Consider the following 13,334-nt stretch of genomic DNA (forward strand, 5'->3'; position numbering starts at 1 on the left):
TAAACTCAACATTAACACGAACAAGGGATCGAGTTTCACATGAAGTATTTGTGGTAATACTGACCTGGGGCTTTTTCCTCCTGCACAGGGATCTTCCAGACCAGTGGTAGCAGAGACAGCAGCAAAGTGAGCAGCTCCTCCCGGCAGGTCAGTTCCTGAGAGTGCAACAAAACAAACTGAGGTTACCTAGAAAGTTTCCCTGCCTTCTCCCTTCGGTCACACTCTGAAGTCACACCCAGACACTCCCACGAAGATCAACTCAGCACAAATGTCCCTTTTGTGTTTCACGACTTTCAACAAAGAGAACTACTTTAAGATTAGTTTTCACTCTGAATTCAACTGTTTTCCACATCGTTTCCATTCCAGGAGTTAGGTGTTTATTTGTGTGCGTTTAGCTAGCTGGCTAGTTAGTCCTCAGTGAAATGTGTCCGGGAGCAATGTAGCAACTACATGACGGCCTTACTTCCAAGACCTGGGGGATCTCATGTCTACCCAGGGCATACCTCACAGCAGAGAGAGAACCAACGCCATCATGTGTTAATTAAAAAAACAACGTACTCCTATTTTCTATTCACTATATAAGACAAACATCATTAATTCATTATATGTTGTGCAGTTTCTCCAAGGTAATGGGTCAGTCACCTTTGTGGTGTTTATGCAAAGCCAATGGCTGCCAAATATTGACTTATGAGTTACCGATTTTTAACTCACTAATCAAGTAAGCTTTTTGACACTCAAACTAGAGCCCGGCTAATATTGGATTTGAGAATCTAATATTGTACTGATATCGGTATCTGATAGCGATATATTCACCAATAGCTCTTATTATTTTAAAAGAGGCAATAAAGGTCACCAGCTGGAATCAAACCGGCAACATCCAAGTTACACAGCATGCGCTGTAACCATTCGGCTACCAAGATCCCGACATACTGAGCAGGACATTTTACAGTGTCATAAAATAACATATGTGATGGTTACAGAAATTACCTCAAACCTCGTTTGGCATTTCTGTACACGGATATGATATCTTTAAAAAACTAAGATCCGTACATACATCAGCCTGGCAGATCGACTGGTGTATCTCCACCTCTAACCACCTCCGGCTGTAAATCATACAGCCTTTTATCTGGTTGTCACTAAGCGTTTGCCTTTTGAATTATTCAGTTGATGATGTACTCTGAGATGACAGTTGGCTGACATTTAACACTTGGTCAGCGGAAAAATATGCATAAACGTATATCCCCGACATTCACATACCGGTACAAAATAATTTATAGACAATTATATTTCATGTTACTATTCCACACTGGTTATGTGTGGAATAGTTTTATTGAAAAAGAGTCTTACATGAGGAAAATCTTACAGAGACAGAATTGAATCATAGTGTGAAAGCACATTTTGCAAAACCCCCAAGTTCTTACAAACAACAAGTAAATAAGTGTTTATAAAGTGCCTGACCCCGATTGCCACCGAAGGCTCGGCTCCATCCAGCCCACAGCTGACGCACACAGTCGACACACACACAGCTGGAGCTTGTCGTAAAAAAACTAACGAATGAATGCATTACAATTCAGTACCGAAGGCTCCCATTAAAAGGAGAAAACATCATGAATGTGTGTGAAATTAGCTGAAGGATGTGAACGATACGAGGGATGCCGACACACAGGGTCACATTCAGCACATTATAATATCTCTTTCAATAATGCAGTCGTTACTTTAAGTCAGAGGATTATAGACTTCTTATTGAAAAGACCGTTTGGCGGCAAAATAACTTAACTTGGTGATCCGGTCTTTCACTCTGCAGCCGAGAGAACCTTTTGAAAGCTACATGACTCACCCTGGAGAGGAGCATCTACTAAACGGTTACTTGACCCCAAAAACACTCACCAATAAGATCAATACACAAACACAGTGATTCCAGTGTCGCCTGGGCTCCGCTGAACCAGCACAAGGCAGAGGAAACACTGGGCTCTGTCACAGTCTGGTGCCATTTAACAGGGCAAACAATACCTGCTTCTGTGAAGCCCTTCCTATCACTTAACACGAGCACCTAAATAAAGTGCTCACAACTCACTGTTGTAGATAGGCGGCAACAAACAGATTGGCCACCTTTGCCCTTCATGGTTCAGTATTTCCACCTAACCAGGTCCAAACAATATCTGTGAAACCCATTTCAAAAGAGAGTAATACTGATATATTGTGTGTATTATATTATAAAAACATTATATTATTTTATTTATATATATATATATATATATATATATATATATATATAAAATTTGTAATTTTGAGGTTTTTTTCGAATTAAGCTTTGAATGTTTCTCAACAGATTTTATGATGGCGTCACCTTAAAAAGATCCTTGAACTATATCCTCCATTTGAATAAAGTGGTTCAGATGGAAATAGTTGGCGTTTCTTCTAAACTTTCTGAAATGACTTCACCTCGACTGTGCGTGCAGCAAGTCATAGAGCAAACTGTTTTCTGACCGCAGTGAAGTTATCGTGTATTTTTGGAACACAGAAGCCAGAAACAATCCTACGCAGCCACCACTGGATTCTAATCTTAGAACAATACCAAAACATTAGTGTAGCCTGATCTTTATCTGCAATTGTCTGGTATGGCCCGAGTGTGTCATGCGATATAAAGATCGGTTGTAAAAATGTTACGCGACACTGCTGTCAACTGTTCTAAATGGATTTGCATATCAGCGTCAACGTCCTGCGTGCGACAGCAGCAGAACGTAGAGACCGACTTTCTGCAATCAATCAGAAAATCAAACAACTTATGGGCACTGCAGAGCTCATTTCCCTTTATAGATTTATAGATATGATCATCTGCAAACTTTAGTAGCACCCGCCACAGATGTAGAGAGGAAGCCCAAAAGGCCACTAAACAAATACAGAGACAACATGTTCCATGTGGTGGTAAAATAAATTGGTAGAGTGTTTTGAATCAAAGTGATGTCTGAGTTTAGGTACAGGCATGAAAATATAAGCATCTCCTAATGTGAAAAATTAAATGTCAGCAGGGTATTAAAAACAAAACATGAAGTGAAGTTAATTCCTGTGAAACTATAAATTCACAGTATGTTCTACATGTTTCACTGATGGGTTTTATTGCACTGTGACCATCAGATGCCTCGTTAATCTTACCATCTGACGTCTGTCTGATGTTATGTTAGCATAATCTTTGTTTCTGTTAACTCGTGTTAGCATTACACTGGATCTCGTTCACTAACTCCATTTGGAATTTCCTTTTTGATGAACGGAGATAAGTCGCAGCATTGGCTTATGTGTGGAAATTTGAATTTGTCCTGCTGATATTAAACAACTGCGTGAAAAGTTTAATAGATTGATTTAAGAAATATGAGGCATGATGTGAAACTAAAAGCTGTGGCCTAAAGCTTAGTGTGAATATTACTGAATTGAACTACAGTAGTAATATATATATACATATATACATACACATATACATATATACATACACATATACATATATACATACACATATATATACATATACACATATATACATATACACATACATACATATACACATATATACATATACACATACATACACATACATACATACATACATATATTTTCATACTGTATGACGTGGGCTCTAGGGAATGAAGAATGCTGATCTTGACTGGTCAGTATGGACATTTTTCATGATGACTCATTTGTGGCCTTGAGCATCCTCACCTGGTCAATGATGGAGTCCAGGGTGCTGAGCAACAAGAAGCCCCGCCCCCTGACCAGGTACTCTCCCAGCGCCACCATGTGACTCTCCTCCTCATCTTCCTCCCGTGCCTCCGCTCTCTGGGCCACCGCACTGCATAGCTGATGCACGTCGGTCAGGAACTCTCTCGCCAGTGTGTTACTGGCCCCACTCATGTCTGAGCTGCAACAGAAGACATCTTAACTTGAAGCTACAATGTGGGAACATGAGGTCGTCCTTCATGAGAGAAACCAATAAATGTAATTTTTTTGGGTAGCTGCATGATTTTTTATTTAATACTGTGAATAAAAATGAAAAGTTGTGAAATAATCTTCGCCTCCTTAAAAATACCAAGTCCCATACTTTACTTCTTCTAAATTTACCAAAACAGATGTATCTAAATATAGTTATGGAAGGGATCTCAAGGAAAACCAGAGTTCACATTCTCAATAAAAACACAATAATCACACTTATCCTGCGATACTTGAATGCTTATTAAGAATTTGAAAGTAGCAGATACACATCACTCATCTTGTCTGTTAAGTTTTAACTCTCGCAGGTTTTTAAAAACGATACCTTTTGCCATCGTGTGTCGAGATGAAATGCTATGAAACAAACGGTTTACAAAAACGACAGTTTTGTGAAGTTTATACAAAAGTTTCTTTGGGATTGTATCTTTAATTGTACTAATGTGATAAAGCTGCAGTTTATTAATACTAGTCGTTCTGCTGGGGTCAATATAATGGGTACGCCTGGATACCAACTAAGAGACAAGTAGAGTGAGATTCAAGAAAAAAGCCAAAGTCAATCCTTCAGAACGCCTAAGCAGGGCGATGTCTAGATCATCCAGTTGTTCCAAGTACGCCGATGTCTGCCACAATCACGAGTTCCTCTAAACGTACCTGACAATAAGCTGTCGGACTCAACACAAGACACACACCTCACATTGCTCTCCATTCACTGTTGAAGATACACTCCCCCTTTACAGGACAGCCCCAATGACACAGCTCAACATGAATAAAAAAACATCAGGACTGAGCCTTAACTGATTCCATCAGACAGTAACCAAATAACTTTTACTTGTTCACAGTTCTGCTGTTACGGTGCTGCTCTGAGACAAACCTACTTACAAAATAATACCGACATGATATAATGCGTAGAGGAGTGCTGGGTTAATGAAATCTAAAACAAGTGTTTAAGTCAAGAAAACCTCATTTCTTACGGTTTCCTTCCAGTCATCTTGTGTTTGCTCCGAGCATGACTGCAGCTCTGCATACCTCCTCACACGACTGCTGACTGTATATTCTGTTCTGCAGCACAAATTCCATTAAATTGGAATTTCAAATGGAAGCTTTCCAGATTCGCAGCAGATCAGCGTATCACATGAAAGCATGTGATGTCACATGGTGAGGGGACTGCGCTTGGGAAGACTGACGAGCCCCCGTTGCCCTGTGTAAGACCTCAGTAATCAACCATGATCCACAGTAACAGCCTTTGTTTACTGCACTACAACTGTTCCGGGAATTTTTATTTATTTTTTTTTTTTTAGGCACAAACAGGCCAACTAGGATCAACTAGCAAAAGCACCAAAAAGAGACAAGTTAGGCGTGATGAAGCATCGAGTACTCTATATTAAAAGATGAAACCAACCGATGTACAAACCATGTTTTTATGACATCTGACGGTCACTTTATTGTTTTATGTATTCCAGTTGTATTTGTAGTTCCAATCAAGACCGCAAGGTTTCCAAAAATAATTGGCTAAACAAATGTCCACTCTTGAGATAATATTTGAGGACATTTCCACTTCAGCAAGGCCTGAATTCTACTCTTATTTAGGAGTCACTATACAGTTTATACACCACAGATACATAGGAAATGATTTTTTAGTCCTACAGAGAGGTTACCACTTGACTGTGAAAAGAGAAGATATGCACTGCAAACTTGGAGAAAAGAGCAAGTGACAACCTCGGCTTGTCCACAAACCAATGGGTGACGTCACTGGGACTACGTCCACTTGTCATATACAGCGTCTATGGGAAGGAGAAGGTTGTGGCCAAAGCAGCATCTTAGAGTAAACTACATGTGGAGGTGCACATTCAGAAATCCCCTTTTACATTCCTACGAGTAAGCCAGAGGCACCTACAGCTCAGAAACTACAACACTGACTCCAGCTTTACAACTTTCCCTCTGTGGATAATTCACCATGAGACCGACCCACAGATACGTTGTATCCGTGGCACGAGAACTGAGAAAGATGCTGATTCATGATTCCACGTGTTGCATATATTTGCTACACTATGTGGGGACATTGTAAAGATACGAGTGTCAGAATTTAGAATGACGCCAGTGTTTGTATTGCTTTATCCAACACACACATGCGGTATACGCCTCAATTTAAAAGGCTAGGGAGAGGAGAAATGTATTACATGAATATATTATTAAATTACACAGCGCCTTCAAAAACAAACAGCCGTCATATATTGACATTTCAGGCTGCATCGCCAAGAAATAAGGATAGCGCAACGAAAGAAATACCTGTCAGATTTTTAAAACACAGCATATTCAAAGCATTATCTCAAATCCATCCTCTCAGTAGTTTCATCACTCCTCCATGACACTGATTACAGGACTAGAAAACAGCGATAATGGGTTCCATGATATCTTCATGCTGCAAAAGACTAAGAAGCTTGTTACTCCAACTCAGTTACTTTCATGGTGGAGGCTCCACTCAGAACTGGCTCCTTCGATGTGGGCAAAACTAATGAAATACCCGTTTTAATTGGTCATAACAAAAGGTTTTCTGGAGAAATTAAAGGACACATGAAGCAATAAATACTATTGTCTGGGTTAGCGTGGCTCCAGCTCATATGAGAGGACATCATACAGTGTTTTCAACCATGATTCCTGTGTGCACAGTGCACGGTTAACAGAGTGTCAAGAGCTATCATGATTTCATGGAAGCAAACATGGTTCATCCACATGATTAACTGCATCAATATATCAGGTTCTACTGCAAACAATGAGGAATTAAGCATGTGCACGCACAAGATGGATATTTTGTGTATTTTTTATTTATTTTTTTTTTGTCTGATGAATTTAAATCTGCCACTCAGGAGAAGCCAAAGAAACAGCTTTCATATATTTCCTGCTCAGATAATCTCCACAAATCAACACAGCTTTTAAAAGGTTTTACGCAACACTGTAATTAATATCAATAAAAGGAAGGTGTGAGGCTAACCTGTGGTCACGTCCCTCCAACACACTGCTGAAAGACTTACCCGGTAAAGTTAACTGACTTACAAACTGACCGTTTTATACAAACTACAAGTATAACATCAGAAATTAGCTAAATCTACAACCTAAAAACAATGTGGGTAGTCAGACTTAACAGAGAGTTTACAGCTGCGGTATATTCATGACTTGAGGAGTTTGTGATCCATTTCTAACAACATCTGTTAGCTAAGTGCTCAATTATTGCAGACAAAAGCTCCAATGATTTAAAGTATGGAACTTTTTTTAATGGCTGATCTCACAGAGCGAAACATTAAACTGCCTTAAGCTCGGACATTATTTTAACAGAAACCCCATTCAAACGAATCACATAACTCACAAATGCTAATGCGCTCACTTAATTCTTGTGTGTGTGTCACTTATTTACACTGAACAGAATACAAACAAGAGGCCCTTGATGTGCCTAACATCTACAATTTTCCTCATCAATATGGAAATCTATGCAGCAAGGTACTCTGAAATGCTAATGCCCCATGACTACATAATGTCTGCAACCTCTACTCTAGTGGTGGGGCATAAAAAAAAAGGATGAAAATAAAATCACTTCTGCAGTTACTTGTCTTTGGTGAAGACGTAACTGCAGGTGTGTTTGAAGCTATACCCACTTTTTCCAAACTTTTTTTTTCTTTGAGGTGTTGATTTAACACCATGTACTCTCTGAGACAAAACCTCCATCACGATACAGTGGAAGAGGTTAAAACAACGATGAGACCTACCAGAATTTCAGTGCATCTTTGCTGTTGTTGGGGCGATGCTGCACATAGTGGAAGAGACAGAGGAAATTCTCCAGACCCTGAAGGCTGACCTGACAGGAGACAGATGAGACAAACGAGTGAGAACATGAATCAAACCCGCTTCATTACCTGCGCTCACATGAGGGGGTATTGAAATGACCAATGCACTGCACAGGAACGCTAACCTTTCCCCTTGCTAACCCACTGTGACATTACTCCCAATGATTTGATGTTTTGTAATCGTTATAAATGACGGTACAGCCAGTTACACTGTGACGAAACGGCCACACTAATGTCCTTATGTGGAAATATTGCTGCAATATTGATTTATCGGGTCAGACGCGGTGCTGAGCGTCAGTGTATTTTAGTTCTCCTCTCTAAACAACCGAACACAAAAGCACTGCAACCAAAAAAAGCACTCCTTTGTTCTTACACTCAGATCTTCTTCAAAATGACACAAAGATAAGTCAGTTCCCAGAACCACCAGTAATATTTTAGATATTGCATTTTTATCTCTGAACAAAACGCACCCATTCATGTTCGGAGTAAAAGCTCATTATTTTTGAACAACAGTCTGGTGGACAGCACATATCAGCAACGAAATAATAACACTGGAGAATCCCTGATTCTGGGCAAACAAAGATCTTATTAAGATCTGCCTTGTCACAGTGCTTAGGTCTGACTCTCTGACCATAAGCCAATCAAAACATTCTCTCGCCACCAGAGCTGGCAACGCAGTCGGGACTTTCTCATAAAAAGGGAGAGAAGCCATTAGAGGTTCCAGGGTAGTGTGTTAATGTCTTCCCGGCAGCGTACTGCTCACTGACTGGACTCATTCAGGCCACACTGATCCCCGCCTGATCACCGGGTCACAAAGCCAAAGACACCACACAGTACCAATCACACTACGCACCGTCTGACCTACGGTGGCTGGACGGTTTTATTATTGTCATTCTTATTATACAGGAATGCATACAGAGGGGGAAGTCTGTGGGTTCACTGTGAATCTGGCAAGCAGGCGAGCTTAGTCAATAGTGTGCACATTCAATGCAAGAATAGATGTCAAATTCAGATCAAGTCAGATACCAATATGTAGTCAGATATCAAAATATTCCTCTTTTTAAAGTTTAGATTAATGAAGATTTGTATTGATTTGAACCATTATTGTTGAAAATAAACCGCAGAGTGCCTTCACATTCTCAGAGATAACAACACGATAACAATTTAAAAAGCTAACCTTGCATAGCCAATGACTGTCACCCCACTTTTTCCACTACATCCCCAAATCCACGATGTAACAATAGTTTTATATCCCATGTGCCAGTATTTCACCTTGTGGCAGTCAAACCAAATTGTTTTATCCCTCCCTTAAGAATCCACTAACGAGCAACATTTTGACAAGTTTACAAGTGGGTCCTGATTTCGTTTGCATCATGTCTGAACAGAGGAGAGGATGCAGGCAATATGGTGCACACTATGGTGCACACGATGCGAGTCTACTGATCGACATTTTTACAAGGGTACGAAAGAGGGGTAGCAAAGGTCGTGAAGAAGCAGACCTGCTAGAAAGCTCACGAGGATGTGACCCGGGGTTTAAAATATTCAAACATTGGATTCACACACACGTGTTTTAAGAGGATAGGATCGCATGTGTTTTGGTGCGAAAACACTGAACAAAAACATAACTTTTGTTTGTTTCCAAGAAATGCCACAGAGCACCTTTAATTCCTCTTACTTAACAAATACGCATCAACTAACACTGGCACTCAACCTTACAGCCGGCCTATCACCAGCACCAGTCATCAACAAAGATTACACCGTATGTATTTAGTTCTTTCAATTTGAGTGTACTTGCACCGATGCGTCACAGTGACACCACGGAAAATCATTTAGCTGCACGGACACAGATTTCTCCAGAGGCTGCTCTGGAATCTAAAACAGAAAATAAAGAAAAAAGCAAATGACACATAAAACCGCCCTATAAAGAGTAAACATTTCTGTCCTCTTTACACGCCCTAAAAGACACAAGCATATCCGACTGTGCATGTCTGTGAAACTGATTCACCCACTCTCCATGACTAAAAAAAGGAACATTTCATAATCGGTTATTCAGGTGTTTGCAGTTTTGTCACACGTCGGCTTTTGCTGTAAACTCTCAAGGCTGAGGACCGAGCCCACCCGTGTGTGGTTACATGGTGAGTCAACTTCCTTCCTGCGTCACAACTGCCAAACGCAGGTTTTGCATTACTCGCCGTCACTGTGAATGGCATTAAAAGAGATTTAACTAGAAACTATTGAATATCACATGGGCTAAAAGATGAGCACATTCATGTCAGGAGTCCTAAACAATTGAAGTTGCGGGTGATGATGATGATGATGATGATGGTGGTGGAGAGTTGACCACACTCACCAGGGTCAAGGAGGGGCAGAGAGGGGGACACTTCAACAGCTGAGGCAACAACCCGCCCGAGCAGTGAGGGGATGGGTGGGTAGATAGCATCGTGAGAGAGAGAGAGACAGGAGGGGAGAGGGGTAAAACATGAAAAGCCGACAAGACCATAAAAGGTGAAAGAAATAACTGCAGCAAACAGATAAGAGCAGAGATAAACTGGGAGAGCGACTGACAAGAAATCAAAGCTTCAAGGTTGCCAAAAACTGTCATTAGTTAGATAAATAAGCCCCGGAGTTGTGCACTCAGTCTATTAACGTTAATCTCCCGAAATGAGCATCTACAATGACTAGATTCGTCCCCGCGTTATCGGTGTATCTGCTGTGGACGTCAACCTCGTATGGGAAAGGGAAACTAAGCGCTTCACGATAACACTAATTTCCCGGCAACAGGGTTGTTTTTCCTCCCAAGGCTCTAATCCAATATTACAATGCACTCGGCACAAACCAGCCGGGGTGATTTGATAATGGAGAGGCTGCCAATACTGATTAATACAGCTTGGAGGGGAAATCAACGTTTTCACAAATCCCAGAGAACACAAAAAAGGAAGCGTTGACCTTTTTCCCTCTCTGCAGCGATGAACTTCTTTATTTGTTCATCTGTCAGTTAGGCAAACACAGGCTGTCTGGGTGGTTGAGACAAACGGGCTACTTAGTTCACTTATTGCCACTTGTAGGTTGAGCTGCTCAGCTGTTAAGCTTTGTTATGTTTTATGATTTGTTGACAGGAGAATTAATATAATATAACCACATATAATTTAGGTGATGCAGACCTGCAGGCTGCCTGGCCTAAGGGGAATTAACACAAACAGCATAGATTCAGATCAGAATTATAAAAAAAAAAAAAAAAAAAAAACTTCCGGTTTTGATCATATTTAACTACTTAATATTTCTTGCCCGGTCCAGGAAGGTCACAGGTCAGATTCTGGTTCAGAAAAGCATGCTGAAGAATGCTGACACTTCAGAAGGAAACACATTTTGCTTACACTTGCTTCGCTTGTATTCTCTGAACGTCTCTGTGTTTTATCTTTGTCTTCTGTCACGGGGCGGCTTTACACGAGACGAGTACGTGTTTGAATACTGTAATTGCTTGGACATGGTGGCTGTGACCTGTGTCTTTTTTACGCTGCCTTCATCCAACAGAACAATCACGGGAGGCCTAGTCATGGGAGTCTGATGGCTGAGTCACCCACACCGACTTGAGAAGTCTGTACCGCCAGCTCTCTTCGGGTAATTGGGTAGACTACAACTTGGCAGAGGCAGTGAAAGCGATGTGATCCCGTCCTCGTGAGAGAGGACACGGGGCGTTGGTTATGCAATGCTTGTTTTTCTTTCCCCAGTTTGAGATCCCTACTGATCTAATTTGACATTTGGGTGATGAGCATCATGAGGGGCCCCTAACGTTCCGCATTTCCTCACAAACTACAGTGAGAGAGAGAGCAGAGCCGCTTCGCACAACACCACTAATAACTGCTTTTGACAAAATGTCAACAGGCGACCATCAATGTCTGCGGTTTTTTGTCAGTGTCAGATCCACACCGTCGCAAGCGGTGACCTTTGTTCGAGCGGAGCCACAGCGCAGGATATGAAAATGTGTCACTCTCTGTTTCATTACAGGGAGACAGAGAGCAAGCTGGTGTCGGTCAAAACTGTAATCCAAACAGCCTGCTCTGGCCTTTCGCTCCCCCGGTGGACTGAGAGAGAGAGAGAGCGTAACGCGCCACTGGGTGGAAAAAGCTGAGACAGAGCGACGGTTAGACACAGACTCAACACAGAGCCAGAGACATGAATTATTCATCCGTTCAGGCGATGGTTTGGAACGGCCCCGGAGACCACGGCGAGTGGGAGTTGGGTTGAAACTCAGGGCAGAACAACAAATGTAGATGTGAAACAAGTCCTGTGGTTAACCGGCAAGCCTAAGAACACTACTTCACTTAAAGAAGCATTAGTAAACAACACACTGGAAATCATGGAAATGATCAGCAACCTTTTTTTTTTTTTTTTTAATAAAGTAGTGCGACGATCACAAGACATCATGATCAGAGCATGACTGCACACTTTGTGTTTGGACCGTAATACTGGAATTTCACTCAAAGAGCAATGTCACGATAAATTCACTAAAACAAGTGTCTTCATCAATGATAGTAAATGAAACAGCATCATCACACTAATGTGTGGACAGATATGTTTAAAATGAGTAGGCCTATATGTGTGTTTTGTCAGGACTGAAACCTATATAGAGGTGCGTGTGATTTGACATGAAGACTATGACTGGTGATCAAATGATCAAAGAACTTTTGGTGTGAAACTCCCCAATCACTTGAGCTCAGGCATTACTAACCATGAAAACATCTAGGCTTTGACAGCTTTTGACAAGATAGTTTGTTTTTAAGGTTTAGGTTGCTTTACTTACATGAAACAATTCTCCAAAAATGCACTTAAGTCATGATTGTACTGCTAAGACAGCTAATGTACTGTAATGTATGTCCATTATTGTTCAGCTGAGGAACGATGCTGCCTTTAGGCCACACATGATAACAGACTGGGGTGAAAATGAGAGTTTATGCAGATATACATCATTTAATAAATGTTGGAGATATGTTAATCAACACCCATTTCACTCGACTGATGTATGAAAATGATAAGGGAGACCGATAATGCAATTACCTTTCCCCACTTCACTGTGATCAGGTGTGGAATGTGATCCGTGCACGTTAACTTTAATTGCTGTAGATAGCAGTCATACATATCACAGCTGACCTTAAATGTCACAGGAAATAATGCCTCTGATAATGCAACCATGGAAATAATGTACCCAACGCGGTCTTCTACCACAATATAGCAGGTATACGGGATGTTGCATTTCCCCCATTGTTCAGTCCTGACAAGCCAGATAATTCACTTTGGGGATGGAGGTGAAGCAGCGCTGCCAGATTTACTCCCTCTTTAGCATTCGCTACATTTTGCCTCGTGCTTTGCTCGACAAGCTTAATCTTCTTCAGACGAGGATTGGAGGATTTACCACAGAAGGAATGTAAAGCACAGAACCGAGCTCAGAAAGATAACGACAAGTAATGTGGGTGGAATATATATATATATATATATATATATATATATATATATATATATATA

The 13,334-nt window shown here is 40.9% G+C and overlaps 1 protein-coding gene across 1 annotated transcript in view; it reads right to left on the reverse strand.

The window, feature by feature from the left end:
- Positions 1-13,334, reverse strand: part of lyst (lysosomal trafficking regulator) — a 61,004-nt gene that overhangs the window by 35,719 nt on the left and 11,951 nt on the right. The window contains exons 3-6 of the mRNA XM_031871844.1: positions 10,165-10,203; positions 7,737-7,825; positions 3,712-3,910; positions 65-155 (exon numbers count right to left, since the gene is read on the reverse strand). Of these exons, the coding sequence (XP_031727704.1) occupies positions 65-155; positions 3,712-3,910; positions 7,737-7,825; positions 10,165-10,203 (418 nt within the window). The remainder of the gene's footprint in view (positions 1-64; positions 156-3,711; positions 3,911-7,736; positions 7,826-10,164; positions 10,204-13,334) is intronic.

Source organism: Anarrhichthys ocellatus, unplaced genomic scaffold (assembly GCF_004355925.1).
Source record: "Anarrhichthys ocellatus isolate YVR2014 unplaced genomic scaffold, GSC_Weel_1.0 scaffold3, whole genome shotgun sequence".
NCBI classification, from domain to species: domain Eukaryota; kingdom Metazoa; phylum Chordata; class Actinopteri; order Perciformes; family Anarhichadidae; genus Anarrhichthys; species Anarrhichthys ocellatus.